General features: G+C 40.6%; 1 protein-coding gene and 1 non-coding gene across 4 annotated transcripts in view; one reads left to right on the top strand and one right to left on the bottom strand.

The window, feature by feature from the left end:
• The window catches only part of UBE4A (ubiquitination factor E4A), a 42,847-nt gene extending 25,079 nt beyond the window's left edge, over window positions 1-17,768 (bottom strand). For 2 of the 3 annotated variants that reach the window (XM_019974970.2, XM_019974972.2), the window contains exons 1-6: window positions 17,623-17,768; window positions 7,482-7,643; window positions 3,043-3,216; window positions 2,320-2,432; window positions 727-879; window positions 68-227 (exon numbers count right to left, since the gene is read on the bottom strand). In XM_019974970.2, coding sequence (XP_019830529.1) covers window positions 68-227; window positions 727-879; window positions 2,320-2,432; window positions 3,043-3,216; window positions 7,482-7,602 — 721 coding nt within the window. In that variant the 5' untranslated portion in view covers window positions 7,603-7,643; window positions 17,623-17,768. Of the gene's footprint in view, window positions 1-67; window positions 228-726; window positions 880-2,319; window positions 2,433-3,042; window positions 3,217-7,481; window positions 7,644-8,396; window positions 8,544-17,622 lie in introns of those variants that run through there. The other variant, XM_019974971.2, reaches the window with a different exon arrangement.
• On the top strand, window positions 10,944-11,050 carry LOC139176183 (U6 spliceosomal RNA). Its single transcript, XR_011560639.1, has one exon. It is a non-coding gene; the product is annotated as a U6 spliceosomal RNA (small nuclear RNA).
• Window positions 17,769-18,746: the final 978 nt, after the last annotated feature.

Raw genomic sequence — 18,746 nt, 5'->3', positions numbered from 1 at the left:
TAATGCAATCAGAGGAATGTTACAGAAATCAAATGCAGACGCTCACAGATCTTGCTTATGTACTCACGGCCTCCTAGGATGGCTTCCACCATCAAATCTACCAGCTGCTCGTGGATGTTTTGGTCAACATAGATCTCTGGGGTGAGGAGGACTGTTCGGGTATTGGACACAGTGAGGTTCCTGCACTGTACTGCAAAGGGTAGCAGGTTCTCTGGAACTTTGGTAATCTGGAAACAGCAACAAAGAGAGGGAAGATGCTAGCTCTGTGACCTGGCACAAAGGCAGATACAGCAAACAGAAGGGGAAAGACACTGTGTCTCAAAACAATAGGGCTTTGGTATGGATGCTTGAAAAGCCATGAGAGTTCATTCCTTGGGTTAAGGAATCACCTCTTAGAAATTCTATTGCTGGAAGTGATCAAGCTTAGTCTACTCTGTTATACACACCTCAGTAGAAATGAATTTATCAGATTTTTTTTTTTTATAAAGGTGTGATTTTTTAAAGACATTTGTAGAAAGAATAATAAGAGGCATTTGTTAACTGGGGAATGGGAAGACCCCAAGCCACAGAAAAGAAGAGATTAAAACTTCAGAAAACAAACTAACAGGACCTCTGATATCCAGTTTCAGATACACTGTGATGTATACAAATTAATATAAAAGACACTGATCCAATCCTCTGGGTTACATCATACCCAAGAGTACTTAATGGCAATGATTCCTTTACCTCTTCCTTGGCTCTTTGAAAGCAGGAATAAAGGTAACAAAAAATGTGCTTCTCCCCTGCATCTCGATCAGCAGAGAGATTCAATGTTGTAGAAGAAGTCATGTTAATCAAGTGGTTGCCTGGATCTTGAAGTAATAAGCGAGTGAAGACAGCCTATTAGGAAAAATAAATAAATGAGAATACTAAATCACTGCAAAGTTAATGTAACTTTGCATTACATTTTTGTTTTACATAAATAATTTTTAAATTTTTATTTATTTTTACATTTTATTTTTTTACTGAAGTATAGTTGATTTACAATGTGTTAGTTTCAGGTGTACAGGAAAGTGATTTAGTTACACACACACATACATATCTATTCTTTTTCAGATTCTTTTCTATTATAGGTATTATAAGATATTGAATGTAGTTCCCTGTGCTATACAGTTGGTCTCTGTTGTTTATCTATTTTGTATACAGTAGTGTGTATCTGTTAATTGCAAACTCCTGATTTATCTGCCTCCATCCCTGTCCACTGCAAAGTTAGTTTTAGAACATCAAGACATAAAAGATAATTTTGACACAGGTAATTATGAGAATCACAGAATGTAAAAGGGAAAAAAGGGCAGGAGTATAGATGCAGACATAGAGAATGAACTTGTGGACACAGGGGAGGGAAGGGGAAAGTGGGGTGAATTGAGAGAGTAGCACTAACATAATACTGCCGTGTGTGAAATAAAACGCTAGTGGAAGCTGCTGTGTAACACAGGGAGTTCAGCTCAGTTTCAGAGAGGTGGGATGCGGAGGGTTGGTGAGAAGGCTCAAGAGGAAGGGGATATATGTATATAATACTTACAGATGATTCATACTGTCGTATAGCAGAAACCAACACAACATTGTAAGGCAATTATCCCTCAATTAAAAGAAATTATGTATACAAATTTAATTGTTTATATCATTATCCTAAAGCAAGCTTAAGTGTCTAGCATAGCCCCAAGCACAGAGTAAGCATTAAAAGAATATTTGTTGAATAGTGTGGAGAATGAGAGATTAAACTTATATGTGAAATCTACTACTCTTCATGATTGCTGATTTCATTCAGACTTTATATAGACAGTTTAAACGTATGAAGTTAAACTACAAGTTGTCAAGTGTCTTCCCTACTAAACTTTCATCCATTTAATATTAATTAAGCACTTGTAAGGTAGAATGTAGTTTTGATTTTGAAAAAGATATAAAGAAAGAGAGGGGCCTTGGCCTCAATAAGTTAAGTGTCTATGGGAGAGAGAAGAGAGGTACATAGAAAAGCCACAACTTGGGATGGAAAGAGACAATTCTTATAAGAGATGCAAGAGATTACTGTAAGTGCCCAGAGAGAAAATAACAACTTATACCTGGTGAAACTTTGTAAACGGGATGACTTGTTAACTGTGTCTTGCAGGATGGGTAGATTTGGACATGGGACCATGGGTAGATGAGCACATCCAAAAGAGGGACAACACAGACAGTGTAAGAGACAGAGCTAAGAAAGCCATGGTTGGAGAATGGAGAGCAGAATTCAGCTGCATGGCTCATTTTTACTGAAGGCACATGTAAGGAATGGAAGAATGGTACCTGCTCTACGTTGTTCATATCAAGCCAGTCTTGATCTTCCAGGTCTACTGCCATTTCTTCCAAATACACACACCGGCTGGGGATGCCATTCCCACTTTTCAGGCTTGGGTCACCTGAGAAATGGTTTTAGTCTGATAGGTTAAGAATAATGCTTCTGCCTTACACAGACAACTGATCTTGACAGCATTTCTCTCGAATCCGAAGTGTGACTCAGGTAATATCAGAGTGATCTTGACACACAGAACAGTATCTACAGATTTAACCCCCCTACCCCGACCCCAAAGAGCACGTGCTTTGTTATAAACCTAACATCATGACATTTAAAGAGTAAATCCCAGACATCAGGAGTAGTTTGGGGGTTTAACTACAGACAGCGCACAGAGGGGAAACATTATCTAAATCTTCTTGGGGCTTGCATCAAAATGTTTAGATCACCTCTGAGAAGAAAACAGACTTGGCTACCATGCCCATCACCCTTTTTAAAGTAGAAAAGGCAGCAGAAGCTACACGGTCCAGTCAGAATCAAAACAGAAATGAAAGTTGTATGTGTGTCAAAATACTGCTTTAACAAAAGCTTCCTGGAAAATATAAATAAACCCTGTGTTCCTGGGAGTTTGGTGGGTTTGTTTAACCATCAGATACAGTAAGTTTCTAAGACTGAATCCTTAGCCCAAGCAGGAAAGGCAGAGTAGTGAATCCACTGGCTGCAAATCTGTAACTCACTGTTGTCCAGAGTGATGAGGAAGATCCTTTGGATCATGTGATTGATGTTGAGTTGCTCACATATTTCCTGCTGTGAACGGAATGAGCGGCTGATCTCAGCCACAGAGTAATCAAATTCATCCAGGCTCTCTGACACACTATTATCCGAGTCATCTGGGCTGGCTGGGAGTTCATCTGCCAGAAAATGTAAGTCATTAACAGTTACAATCCTCTCTTTAAGAGAAAACCAAGTATACATGATAAATGTCACCAAGTGGGGGAGGTTAATTTTGGATGTTAACTTATTAGTGAACATCTCAAGTCAGTCAACATCTTGTTTTTTTTTTTAATTAAGGTATCATTGACATATATTCATTCCAGGTGTACAACATTACAATATTTGTATACATTGTTAAATGATCACCACGATAAATCAGGTTAACATCTGTCACGGTACGTGCGTGTTTGCTAAGTCACTTCAGTTGTGTCCAACTCTTTGTGACCCCATGGACTGTGTAGCCCGTCAGGTTCCTCTGTCCATGAGATTCTGCAGACAAGAGTACTGGAGTGGGTTGCCATGCCCTCCCTCAGGAGATCTTCCCAACCCAGGGACTGAACCCACGTCCTCTTGTGTCTCCTGCGTTGGCAGGTAGATTTTTTACACTAGCGCCACCTGGGAAGCCCCTATGTCACCATAAATAGCTACAATTTTTTTTCTTATGGTAAGAACTTTTAAGATCTACTTTCTTAGCAACGTTCAAACACTCATGTAATACAGTATTGTTAACTACAGTCACCATGCTGTTCACTGCATCCTTATGACTGTTTTATTACCGGAAGTTTGTACCTTTTGGAAGTCTTCACCCATTTTGTCACCCCCAACCCCTGCCTCTGGCAAGCCCAAATCTAGTCTGCCTGGTTTTTTTTTTCTTTTTAAATATTCCAATATAAGTGAGATCATATGGTATTTGTCTTTCTCTGACTTATTTGCCTCACACAATGCCCTTAAGGCCCATCTACTGTCCACCTGAATAATGCTGCAATGAACATGGGGGTGCATATATCTTCTCCAATTAGTGTTTCTGTTTTCTTTGGATAAATACCCAGAGGTAGAATTGCTAGATCATATGGTAGCTTTATATTTAATCTTTTTAGGAACCTCCATGCCGATATTTTCCACAGTGGCTGAACCAACTTAAAATCCCACCAACAGTGCACAAGGGTACCCTCTTCTCCACATCCTTGCCAACACATTATTTCTTGTCTTTTTGATAATAACCATTCTAACAAGCATGTGTGGTTTTGATTTACATTGCCCCAATTAATGATGTTGAGCACTTTTTCATGCAGATGTTGACCATCTATATGTCATCTTTGGAAAAACGTTCATTCAGATCCTCTGCCCATTTTTAAATTGGATTGTTTGGCGGTTTTTGCCATTGAGTTGTATCAGGAAACATCTTAAGTACAGAATTCTGAAATCCCTGGTTATAAAATCTACCATATTTCAAAAACTAAGTTTTATTTTTTCTACTCATAATTAATTGTATTCCATAATGCCAAAAGTAGCAACACTATCTTCCCTAAAGAATCCTAGTGAGCAAAGAATTATCTAATAGATCAATAAGCCTTTACTTATATTAAATATATGGTTTTTCCCTGATTTTAAGAGAACACGTTTTTCTTATTTTTAAATTTTTATTTATCTATTTTTGGCTGTGATGCTTGGCTTGTGGGATCTTAGTTCCCTCACCAGGGATCAAACGTAGGTCCTTGGCAGTGAAAGCAGAGATATAACCACTGGACTGCCAGGAAATTCCCTTGCCTTTTAAACTTAATCAGCACCAACACCTCTCTGTTAGGTCATTTATAAGCCAACCTCATTCTTTTCAATAGCTGCCCTGTATTACACTGAATGCATACAATGTGATCTATGTAGCGACTTCTCAACTGATGGACATTTGTATTGTTTCCAATTTCCCATGATTTCAAACAACACTATACCACATATAACTTATTATTTTTGTGCACCTGTATAAGTACTTCTGTAGGATAAATTCACAGAAGTAGAACTGCTGGATTAAAAAGCCTGAATATTTAAAAGTTAACATATATGTATTACCAAATTACTTTAAGAGAGACTACTCTGGGACTTCCCTGGTGCTCTAGTGGCTGAGATGCTCCCAATGCAGGGGGCCAGGGTTTAATCCCTGGTTAGTGAACTAGATCCCACATTTGTTGTTTTTGTTTAGTCCCTAAGTCACGTCTGACTCTTTGTGACCCCCAAGGATGGTAGCCTGTCAGGCTCCTCTGTCCATGGGATTTCCCAGGTAAGAATACTGGAGTAGGTTGCCATTTCCTTCTCCAGGAGATCCCACATGCCACAGCTAAAGATCCTGTGCAGCTGGACCTCATGCAGCAAAAAAGAAAACCAAAACCACTACAATTTACATGGCTACGAGTATATGGGGCTTCACCAGTACTCAGTGGTAAAAAATCCACCTGCAAAGCATGAGACTAGGGTTTGATCCCTGGGTCAGGAAGATCCCCTGGAGATCTTCTCCTAGAGAACAAAATGGCAACCCACTCTAGTAATCTTGCCTGGAAAATCCCTGGACAGAGGAGCTTAGTGGGCTACAGTCCATGGTCACAAAGAGTCAGACACAACCTGGCAACTAACAGCAGCACCAGTGTATGAGAGAGTGCCTGTTTAAAGCTTCACAAACTGCACAGACTAAAACTATCTAATTGTTGTCTTAATGGGCATTTCTCTAATGATTAGCTAGATTGGATTTTTTAAAGTAATTTGAGTATATATAAATTGTCCCCATTTTCAATTAGTTATTTTTTTCTTATTGATAGAATCCTTTTACTTTTTTATAAAGCAACTTAAAAGAGAGCTTCTCAGAATGGTGCTGATGCTAAAGGGGTGTATAAGTAGTGTTGCTCACTAAAAGGCACATGCAAGCCTGTATCTGCATTTTCCTTTGCTGATAAAATGGTTACTCTGAAAGTCTGGGCAAAATTCTCAGGTGCAAGAGTTGCTTCAGTGTGGTGAACTGAGCAAAAGTGAAGCTCAATACAGGAGGTCAAAGGTTTTGCTAGAGTACTAACTGCTGGAGGAAAACAGGTTAGACCTGGTGACCTGGCAAAGTCAGTGTAAACAAACTAAGACAATGAGGTGCCAAAATAGTAACAGAAGGGCATGCACCTGACTTGTTCCCACTGCAATGCTCCCAATCCTAGCCAGCCTTACGTGTTTATGGCCAGAAGGATGAGTGTTCAGTTGCTCTGTTCCTATACCATTAAGGTCTCCTCTGAATTCCAAGAGTGACAAGCGCTGATTACCAAAACTTTCCCCAACCACATACTTAAAATTTCTCATTTCCTTATTTTCCCAATTCCACACTTTTCAATCTCCTAATCCAAGGGTTCCCATTCTGAGCCTATATTTTAGAAATCTGGGAAAGTTTTCAGAGACTGAGACTCAGAGCTGCCTCTTTCCATCACGTTAAAAGGTCAGCATTACATGTATTTCTTCTGTTTCATCTGTCTCTGTCTACTACTCATCTGTCTTGCTCTCACTTCCTTTTTATTCAATCCTAATCAGAGAGTAAGGCCATATGTACACAGTAGTGTACATATCTGAACACTTCTGAAATAAACACAATAAAGGCAAAGTATAAACGTTTCTCCTTTCCTAAAAATAAAAACACATCTTTTTTGGAGGGAGGAGAAAGGGAGCAATTTCTGGCCTGAAAGTTTGTGTATACGCTCAGAAAACTAATATATTTGGGAAATAGCATCCTAATTCTTCTAGTTCATATATTACCTATAGGGCGGAAGCTAGACTTGATCTTTACTTTGGTCCCAGATGAGGAAAATCACTTTTCTGATTAGTGAGATATTGTCCTAATTTTTTTCACATGAAGGGTAAGGATCAGATTTTCCTACAAGTCTGTTCTAAAAGCAGTAAGCTATGAAAGTGTAATGAAAAAGCATTTTGCTTGAGATAAGACTCTGAAGCACTGGGCTTAAGAACAAACCTCATTTCTCTATAGGCTAGAAGGCTCTAAGTCTTCCTTTAACACACCTGCTGTCTACAGCTGCATGTGACTTGTTTCCCACACCTACAACTATAACCTGTTTCTTATGCTAAAAAAAATTTAGCATCTTTGTTAAGAATCTTTCGCTAGGTGATTTGTAAAACAAGAAAGCTTGACAGCTTTGGGAGCATGATGGGCATCTGTTATTCCAGAACCACCTGTTCTCTGGTCTTTTTAAGCCAGGGATAGGACAAGGAGAAGTCCCCCAAACCAAACAAACAACAAATATGAACAAAATGCCAACTTCTGCCCTAAATATAAATTCCAGTTGCAATTAAGGACCCAAAGGATATTTAATTTGGGAAGACCCCATTCTAGGTCATCTCATCCACTGCTACTGGCTCCTCCACTTACCAGACTGCTGCTTCAGCTGCTCTTTTTGGATTGCTGCAAACTGTTTGGCATCAGCCAAGGAGCCAAAAAGAGCAGCAAAGGGGTTACTTGAGATGTTGTTGTTATTCTCCTGGTCTGTCATTTCACTTTAAAGTATCCTCCATCCAGACCTAGGGGGAGGGGCTATAGAAAGGACAGGTATTAAGACGTGGAAGGGCAGATAACACAACAGTTGTGATAAAATCATTGTTGTTTCTTTTCCCATTCCTTGACTATGGTACATTTTAAAAGGCTTTGGGTAAGACTTGCCAACTTTTGTTCCAAGATTCAAGGCATTTTTGGCAAAATGGTTACAAACCGACCAACTGGACGAGCTGGCCTGATTTGGGGGTGGCTAAAACCAAGAAACTTAAAAGATGCTCAGGAATGCATTTATCTGTTGACATGTTCTATTTGCTATACCTTTAAAAAAAATAGGTTAAATAGAGAGGATTATTAAAGTCAAAGAGGAAACTGAGCTACTAGTTGTAACAACAAAGTAGCACTTAAACATGACAAAAATTTCCCGTAAATCTCTAGGCTGGTTGACTAGTTCTCATTCAGCATGAGCATAAAGTGGTGCTTGTGCTTGCTCAGGCTTCTGTGACTTAAGGGTTGGAGCCAGGAACTCCTCAGGTACACAGAAACTAAATGGAAGCCTATATGTCAGAAGTGGAATTGCAAACCAGGATAGGAATCAGATTAGGAGCATACCATGGGTTTTAAATCTATATTAAGCAATCCATCTCTACCTCCTGGCTTATGACTACTGATGTTTCTTCCTCCAAGAACTAAATGGTCTTTGCTTAATTCTACATTTAACCTTCCCTGTTTATATGGTTTTGACAATACTGAAGAAACACAATTCCTGCTGTGTAATATGAAATAGATATATACCTCAAAGGTATTTAGAGGAGCTGACTGAGCCTGCATTTGCACTCTTCTGATAAAATTTCCTCATCCAAGCGCCAAGGGGACTCAGGGGTATAATGGGATGAGCAGAGCTCCCTGAAAGGCTTTCTCCCCTTTTGAAATTTTAAGCCCACAGCATAGAAATACAACCCTGAAAAGGGTGAGAAGAGACAAAGGGTATGAATATTCTGCTCACGAGGATGCTGAACTGCTACAAGGACAGAGGTTCTTAGAAGGAGTGGGGTCAGGGATACAAGGCAGGAGGCAAAAAGAACATTTGGTTTACCTTTAATTGAGGTAAGACTCCTTACGGAATCACACTAACAAAAGCTAATACAAGTTGAAAAGTTACTCTTTTTTGGAGAGAGACTATAACACTTTTTTTTTGGGACAGTGCTGAGGCATCTCTACCTGTTGCTTCGTGCTCCTCTGTTGAGCTTTCTGCCTAAAAGCTAATGGTTACTGAGCTGTAATGACAGTCTAGTCTCGTCTCAGCATGCTGCTGGTCTTGACTACTTCAAAGAACTCAAAGGTTAGATGTTGCTCTATATATTTTACTTTTTATTATGTATAGTTTAGTTGAGCTTAATCATGCAAAAAAGAAAGACAGCATAACATTGGAGTTAACAATCCTTGCGAGGTCTTTCCTTCCCTTTAAACACTGCAGTGTTGTTCAGTCGCTAGGTTGTGTCTGACTCTGTGACTCCAGGGACTGTAGCACACCAGGCTTCCCTGTTCATCACTATCTCTCGGTGTTTGCTCAAACTCATGTCCATTGATTCCGTGATGCCATCCATCCAGATCGTCCTCTGTTGCCCCCTTATCCTCCTGTTCTTAACCTTTCCCAGCAACAGGGTGTTTTCCAATGAGTTGATTTTTTCCAACAGGTGGCCAAAGTATTGGAGTTTCAGCTTCAGCATCAGCCCTTCCAATGAAAATTCAGGGATGATCTCCTTTAAGATTGCCTGGTTTATCTCCCTGCTATCCAAGGAACCCTCATTCTCCTCCAAGACCACAGTTTGAAAACATCAATTCTTTGGCGCTCAGCCTTCTTTACAGTCTAACTCTCACATCCATACATTGCTACTGGAATAATCACAGCTTTGAATACATGGACCTTTGTCAGCAAAGTGATATCTCTGTTTTTTAATATGCTGTCTAGGTTTGTCATAGCTTTTCTTCCAAGGAGCAAGTGTCTTTTAATTTCATGGCTGCAGTCACCATCTGCAGTGATTTTGGAGCCCAGGAAAATAAAATCTGTCACTGTTTCCAATTTTCCCTCATCTATTTGCCATGAAGTAATGGGATCAGACGCCATGATCTTCGTTTTTTGAATGCTGAGTTTTAAGCCAGCTTTTTTACCCTCTTTGTTCACCTTAATCAAGATGCTCTTCAATTCTTCTTCGCTTTCTGCCCTTGGGTGGTGTCATCTGCATATCTGAGGTTCCTGATATTTCTCCCAGCAATCTTGATTCCAGCTTGTGCTTCATCCAGCCTGGCGATTCCCATGATGTACTCTGCATAGCAGTAAAATAAGCAGGGTGACAATATACAGCTTTGACGTACTCCTTTCCCAATTTTGAACCAGTCCTTTGTTTCATGACAGTTCTAACTGTTGCTTCTTGACCTGCACACAGGTTTTGCACGAGACAGGTAAGGTGGTCTGGTATTCCCATCTCTTGAAGAGTTTTCCACAGTTGTGATCCACAGTCAAAGGCTTTAGCACAGTCAATGAAACAGATGTTTTTCTGGAATTCCCTTGCTTCTTCTATGATCCAAAGGAAGTTGGCAATTTGATCTCTGTTTCCTCTGCCTTTTCTAAATCCAGCTTGTACTTCTGGAAGTTCTCGGCTCACGTACTGTGGAAGCCTAGCTTGAAGGATTTGAGCATTACCTTGCTAGCACGTGAAATGAGCGCAACTGTATGGTAGTTTGAACATTCTTTGGCACTGCCCTTACTTATTTCCCTTAATTCACATAGAAGCACCAAGAATTGTGTCACTGTTAGCTGACCACCACCCTACCTCTATCCTGAGGTACCCAGAAGAATGCAAAAAGTGTAGTGAGCTCTTTTTATTTTTCTGTCTCCAAAATATCAATTTCTTTTCAACATGACACCCCCAGTTTTCCTTTGAGGATCCACTCTGCTCCCAGTCCATGTGTTCAGAAGGGATGAGCTCGCCCATTAGCTCTAGGAATGGGCATATGAATCTGGCTTGGCCAAAAAGAATACAGCAGTCTCTAGCCAAAGGGACTGATTCAGGAGTGGGCACTGATTCTCTAGCAAGGCCTGTTATTAGATTGGTGCAAAGGTAATTGAGGTTTCAGACCATGAATTTTGTATCATTATAACTAGGCTCTAATACATCTTTATTAATTAAAATAGGAACCATTACAATCAACACATTTTTGCCAACAAGAAATAAATGTTTGTCCCTGTGGCATAAATGCTTCAGGATTCGATGAACTCTTGGGAAGCATTTTCTGCATCCTGCAGGTTGTGGAAATGTTTTCCTTGCAAAAAGTTGTCGAGTGCTCGCTTCGGCAGCACATATACTAAAATTGGAATGATACAGAGAAGATTAACATGGCCCCTGCGTAAGGATGACATGCAAATTTGTGAAGCGTTCCATATTTTTTGGACACCTTATCTTTGACAAAGGAGGCAAGAATATACAATGGATTAAAGACAATCTCTTTAACAAGTGGTGCTAGGAAATCTGGTCAACCACTTGTAAAAGAATGAAACCAGAACACTTTCTAACACCATACACAAAAATAAACTCAAAATGGATTAAAGATCTAAACGTAAGACCAGAAACTATAAAACTCCTAGAGGAGAACATAGGCAAAACACTCTCTGACATACATCACAGCAGGATCCTCTATGACCCACCTCCCAGAATATTGGAAATAAAAGCAAAAATAAACAAATGGGACCTAATTAAACTTAAAAGCTTCTGCACATCAAAGGAAACTATTAGCAAGGTGAAAAGGCAGCCTTCAGAATGGGAGAAAATAGCAAATGAAGCAACTGACAAACAACTAATCTCAAAAATATACAAGCAACTCCTACAGCTCAACTCCAGAAAAATAAACGACCCAATCAAAAAATGGGCCAAAGAACTAAATAGACATTTCTCCAAAGAAGACATACAGATGGCTAACAAACACATGATAAGATGCTCAACATCACTCATTATCAGAGAAATGCAAATCAAAACCACTATGAGGTACCATTTCACGCCAGTCAGAATGGCTGTGATCCAAAAGTCTACAAGCAATAAATGCTGGAGAGGGTGTGGAGAAAAGGGAACCCTTTTACACTGTTGGTGGGAATGCAAACTAGTACAGCCACTATGGAGAACAGTGTGGAGATTCCTTAAAAAACTGGAAATAGAATTGCCTTATGATCCAGCAATCCCACTGCTGGGCGTACACACTGAGGAAACCCGAAGGGAAAGAGACACGTGTACCCCAATGTTCATCGCAGCACTATTTATAATAGCCAGGACATGGAAGCAACCTAGATGTCCATTAGCAGATGAATGGATAAGAAAGCTGTGGTACATATACACAATGGAGTATTACTCAGCCATTAAAAAGAATACATTTGAATCAGTTCTAATGAGGTGGATGAAACTGGAGCCTATTATACAGAGTGAAGTAAGCCAGAAAGAAAAACACCAATACAGTATACTAATGGATATATATGGAATTTAGAAAGATGCTAACAATAACCCTGTGTACGAGACAGCAAAAGAGACACTGATGTATAGAACAGTCTCATGGACTCTGTGGGAGAGGGAGAGGGTGGGAAGATTTGGGAGAATGGCATTGAAACATGTATAATATCATGTATGAAACGAGTTGCCAGTCCAGGTTCGATGCACGATACTGGATGCTTGGGGCTGGTGCACTGGGACGACCCAGAGGGATGGTATGGGGAGGGAGGAGGGAGGAGGGTTCAGGATGGGGAACATATGTATACCTATGGCAGATTCATTTTGATATTTGGCAAAACTAATACAATTTGTAAAGTTTAAAAAAAAAAAAAAAGTTGTCGAGATGCTTGAAGAAGTGCTAGTAGGTTGGTGTGAGGTCAGGTGAATATGGTGGATGAGGCAAAACTTCTTGCACTGTGGTGGGAATGTAAATTGATACAGCTACTACAGAAGACAGTATGGAGATTCCTTAAAAAACTAGGAATAAAACTACCCTATGACCCAGCACTCCCACTCCTAGGCATACACCCTGAGGAGACCAAAAGTGAAAAAGACACATGTACCCCAATGTTCACTGCAGCACTATTTACAATAGCTAGAACACGGAAGCAACCTAGATGTCCACTGACAGATGAATGGATAAAGAAGTTGTGATACATATACACAATGGACTATTACTCAGGCATAAAAAAGAACACATTTGAGTCAGTTCTAATGAGGTGAATGAACCTAGAGCCTATTATACAGAGTGAAGTAAATCAGAAAAAGAAAGATAAGTACTGTATACTAATGCATATATATGGAATCTAGAAGGATGGTCGGAGAAGGCAATGGCACCCCACTCCAGTACTCTTGCCTGGAAAATCCCATGGATGGAGGAGCCTGGTAGGCTGCAGTCCATGAGGTTGCTAAGAGTCGGACATGACTGAGTGACTTCACTTTCACTTTTTAGTTTTATGCATTGGAGAAGAAAATGGCAACCCACTCCAGTGTTCTTGCCTGGAGAATCCCAGGGACGGGGGAGCCTGGTGGGAGGCTATCTATGGGGTTGCACAGAGTCGACATGACTGAAGCGACTTAGCAGCAGCAGCAGCAGAAGGAAGGTACCAAAGATTTATTTGCAGGGCAGCAATGGAGAAACAGACATAGAGAACAGACTTATGGACATGGGGAGAGGGGAGGAGAGAGTAACATGGAAACTTACATTACCATATGTAAAATAGATAGCCAATGGGAATTTGCTGTATGTCTCAGGGAACTCAAACAGGGGCTCTGCATCAACCTAGAGGGGTGGGATGGGAAGGGAGATGGGAGGGAGGTTCAAGAGGGAGGGGACATATGCATACCTATGGCTGATTCACGTTAAGGTTTGACAGAAAACAACACAATTCTGTAAAGCAATTATCCTTCAATTAAAAAAAACAAAACAAAAACTTCATAGCCCAATTCATTTAACTTTCGAATCGTTGGTTATGTGATGTGTTGTTGGGAGCTGTTGTGGAGAACTGGGCCTTTTCTGTTGACCAATGTCAGCTGCAGGCATTGCAGGTTTTGGTGTATCTCATCGATCTGCTGAGCATACTTCTCAGATATAATGGTTTCTCTGGAATTTAGAAAGCTGTAGTGGATCAGGCTGGTAGCAGACCACAAAACAGTGACCATGACCTTTTTTTGGGTGCAGGTTTGGCTTTGGGAAGTGCTCTGGTGCTTCCTCTCAGTGCAACCCCTGAGTTGGATGTCACTGGTTGTCATATAAAATCCACTTTTTGTTGCATGTCACAATCTGATCGAGAAATGGTTCGTTGTTGTTGCATAGAATAAGAGAAGACGACATTCCAAAAGGACGACTTTTTTGATTTGTGGTCAGCTCATGAAACTTTTCAACTTTCCAATTCGTTTCAAATGCTGAATGACCACAGAATGGTCAGCACTGAGTTCTGTGGCAACTTCTTAAAACATGTAGTTGTAAGAGGATCAGCTTTGATCATCCTCTCAATAGGTTGCTGTAACTTCTGACGGCTGGCCACTACGCTCATCTTCAAGGCTCTCAACTCCTTTGCAAAACTTGAACCACCACTGCATTGTACATTTATTAGTTCCTGGGCCAAATGAGTTTGATGTTTCGAGTTGTCTCCACTGCTTTACGACCCATTTTGAACTCGCATAAGAAAATCGCTCGAATTTGCTTTTGTCTAACATCATTTACATAGTCTAAAATAAATATAAATAAATAGCAAGTAATAAGTCATTAGCAAAAAAATTAAGGGAGAAATGCACATTAAAATGATGTATCACATAACCATATTTAAGAATGTATTCCAATATCAAATGGTAAACTTCAACAATGCAGAAACTGCAATTACTTTTGCACCAACCTAAAAGAATCAATGAACACTAGCTTCAGACCTTTGGCTAAATCAACAGAAAAGGGAACTCTTTTTATTTTTCCTGCTTAGGTTGCTAGGCTGTAAGACAGGAACCTGGAGTTGCCGTCTTTCCACCATCTAGAGAAGGCCTAGCCTAAAACTAAACCAACATGCAGGAAAAGACATGTGAGATGGAAAGAGAGCCTTCTCAGGTATAAAAAAGCCAGTAGATTTCCCTACACTGTGGGAGCCAGTTCAAATGGGTTTTTAAAAATACAACTGAAAAGAGTTCAGATTAGTACAAAGGAGATGCATCATCTGCACCATGCAGAAAGGAAGGAAATCAAAAGCCAAGAATTAGCATGTAGGACACATATGGGCTCTAAGACTATCAAGAGACATAAAGAGGATTTATCATCATAAATGGCATTATTTCCTCCTTTCTCAATACTACACTGTCACATTACATAAAGCTAGCTTAAGACTTCCCTGGTAACCCAGTGGTTAGGACTTCACCTCCCAATGCAGGGGGTGTAGGTTCAATTCCTTGTCCTCCCTGGTCTGGGAGCTAAGATCCCACATGCCTCACAGTAAAAAACAAAATATAAAACAGAAGCAATACTGCAACAAATTCCATAAAGACTTAAAATGGTCCACAAAAATTAGCTTCCCATGACATTTTATCTATATCAACAGGACTTATAACTTTCTACATTGTATTTCTAATGTAGATCTTCTTTTTTACTAGAAGGTAAGCAAGCTGAGTATAGGCTCATACCTAATTATTTTTTTCTTGTGTCTGGTATATTCCATAAACACAAAATCCCAAACATGCATCAAATGAGTCAATCTTACATGTAATTACTCCTGACCTTGTAATCAATAGCAGCACCCATAATCCTACTTTAAGGTAAGGGTTTTACTGTTTGTCTTGGGTTGCAGTGGAAGGTCAAGGTATCAGGCCAGGCACTTGTGGCCCTTTGTTATCTCAGCACGTGTAGAACAGAGAATGGAAATAAATCTCTGCTGTCATCCATGATGAAAGATAAAAAGAGCTTTGCCTACCTCATTAAGCTCGTCTTTCTCATATGTACTTCAAATCTGTGCAACAACTATTTTCATGGAAAAAGAGCTAACTGTGCAACCAGGAAAGTTTTACACGAAAAGGGAGGACTGATCATTTGATGGAACCTTTGTAGGGATGTCAGTTTAGATTTGGTCAAGGATCTCACAAATGTAAAAAGAGCACCCAGATGTGACCCACTCCAAAAGAAAGGTCTGATAAAATGGAACCTTGATATTGTTTAATATTCAATATCACTGGGAATTTATAATCTCCTTTCAACTACCATACAAAGATAAAGCACTATCTTGTCGTCAGCCTTTGGCATGACACGTCTACCAATTCTTAGAAGTTTTTGGATTTGATTTTAAAAATACATCCTCTTTATTTATTTATTTACTTTTGGCCGTGAGGCTTGCAGGATCTTGATTCTCCAACCAGGGATTGAATCTGGGCCCTTGGCAATGAAAGTGCAGAGTCCTAACCACGGGACTGCCAGGGAATTCCCCCAATACATCCCCTTTAAAAACACATTTCTGATAGATGTGCTGCAAGGCTCTACATTTATAAAAGTTGTCTACCTCCAGTCCTATATAATCTTTTTGCCCTCGCCTGAGTTAATCTTTTGTTTATAAAGAATATGGCTAATCCTCTCAAGGGGGCACTGTCAGCCTTTAAAGAGATGACCACATAAATGTTTTAACATCAAATTTGGTATTGCTTTTAAACAGAAATACTTGGAATACTTCACAAAAATGAGACTGTCAAAATCAAGCTTTTTAAAATCATACTCCACAAGGTTTCTTTCCTGGCGAGTAATACGTGTGTGTGCATGCAATCGCACGGCTGCCCAGCTGTGTCTCACTCTGGGACCCCGTGGCCTGTAGCCCATCCAGATCCTCTGTCCATGGAATTTTCCAGGCAAGAATACTGGAGTGGGTTGCCATTTCCTACCCCAGCGGACCTTCCCAAGGCACGGATGGAACCCGAGTCTCCTGAGCCTGCCTGCATTAGCAGGTGGATTCTTTACCACGGCACCACTTGGGAAGCCCCGAGTAATACATAGATCAAACCGAAGAAGAAATTGTAAAAATGATTTCACCGTTACATGCTCCACCCAATAATCCTTTCAGGCCTCTACGTGCCAACAGATCCTTCCGTTACATCAAACTAGAAGGATCTCATCAACTCACAAAGCAGACAGCATTCCTTCCATTTTTTAAAAATATTTATTTATCTTATTTATTTATTTGGCTGTTCCTGGCCTTAGCTGCAGCATATAGGATCAAGTTCCCTGACCAGGGATTGAACCCTGGCCCCCTGCATTGGGAGCACAGAGTCTTAGCCGCTGGATCACCAGGGAAGGCCCTGGGTCCCATTTTCTATGAGGGCTCCCATGTGAGACCAAAACAGCCTATGGCAGTGAGACTAAACATACATATCCTTATTCTTGGAGTGAAAAGCTGATTCCAAAGAGAATACCCATCAAATATAAGCTTCTGCGCTCGGTTACTTAATTTTAGCAGTGTCCTCTAAACCCAAATGTTGAGGAAGCAAGAAGCAGAGTAACAGGAGAGTTTTGAGGGGTGAATGATCACTTGCCTTAACAAATGTCAACACCTTGCCATATGGATTCAACTGGTTTGACTAACAGGACCCAAGTTTAATTTTCTCTTCTTTGGTACCAGGGTATCTGTTGTCTACTCTTTATATTTTATCCCCCCAGGTTCCATAAGGGATTCGCGGCGCACAGGGAGACCTACCCACTAGGCGCACGTTCTAGAGAAAGAACGCCAAAGATAATGCAAGGCCAGGATTCTGGCCTTTTCCAGGAGCGGAATGGCAACGAGGGGCAGAAATGCCAGAAACAGGAGCACTGTAAGGGGTTCCCAAACCAGACAGGGTCGAAGTTCATGAAGGAGAGCCAGTGTTCAGGAAAGGACAGAATTTGGAGGAGGTAAGCGTGCAGAGATTTGGACTGGTATCCGACTAGGAGAAAAAAAAAGTCCCACTGCAGACTCAACGATCCCCTCCCCTCCAGCTATACCCTCTCTTACCAGAGCCTGAAAGGCCAGCAGCGACGACACGACAGAGTCTCAGCGGCCGAAGAGCTCCCACTTCCGATTCAGCAAGGCAACCGGAGCTGACGTCATGATTAGGCGCCAAGCCTTGTGCAATCTCATCCGGGCGCCGGAAGCTGGGTGTGTCGCCCTGTGCTGGGAGCGGGCGCGCAAACATTCCCACAGCGCATGCACTAACTGGCTGCTGCCGGGCGGAAGCGGCCGGAAGCGGCCTTGGGGTTGGTTATGTTCGGGGCGTGTCGCGTTGAGCTGGCAGAGGGGTGTTTTGGAGGTCGGTAGGAGTAAACGGGCCTGGAAAACCTATGTATCGGCAATAGCTATGAGGTGGTGAACCCTGGCGCTGCTAAGGCTTCTACGGACTTCTGCTTTCTATTTTTCCCACCGATATGCCTTACTGAAACACCTAGATCATTTTTGTCTGTGAAGCAACAGTAGCATTAACTGAAACTTGTGAGCTCTTATTAGGTGCCAGGCAGCGTGTTCAAATATGCTTTGATTGAGTTGCAGTTTTCCTGTTTGTCAGGTGAAGAGGATGCAGATCCTCAAGGGTACTTTGAAGTTACACAGAGGGAAAAAATGGAGCATACTTTTCAAGTGCAAGTGAAAAGACAATACCTAGAGTGATGGAAAGTATCTGTAAATCACATTACTGATTTAAAAAATTATATCCAGTTATATTAAAAAGAATATAACTCAACAATAAAACCTCAAACAACTTGATTAAAGAATGGACAATGGGCTTGAATAAATATTATTATATAGAAGATATGCAAATAGCCAATAAGCCCATGAAGAGGTGCTCAATGTCACTAATCATTAGAGAAGTGCAAGTCAAGACTACAATGAAGTACCACCTCATCCCTCTTAGGAAGGTGATTGTGAAAAAATAAAAAGAAATAAGTCTTGGTGAGGACGTGGTGAGATAGGGACCCTTGTGAATGTAAACTACTGGAGTACTTCAGAAAAAGTTTGGTGTTCCTTAAAGAGTTAAACAGAATTATCATGTGATGCTGCAATTCTACTTCTGGCTAAATACAAATAAATAGTTTTTTTATTTATAAACAAACAAATAGTTATTTGTACAGCACTGTTCATAGCAA

The sequence above is a fragment of the Bos indicus genome, chromosome 15, assembly GCF_029378745.1.
Source record: "Bos indicus isolate NIAB-ARS_2022 breed Sahiwal x Tharparkar chromosome 15, NIAB-ARS_B.indTharparkar_mat_pri_1.0, whole genome shotgun sequence".
In the NCBI taxonomy this organism is placed as follows: Eukaryota; Metazoa; Chordata; class Mammalia; order Artiodactyla; family Bovidae; genus Bos; species Bos indicus.
Note: the sequence above shows the minus strand (reverse complement) of the source record. Positions and strands in the feature narration are given on the sequence as shown.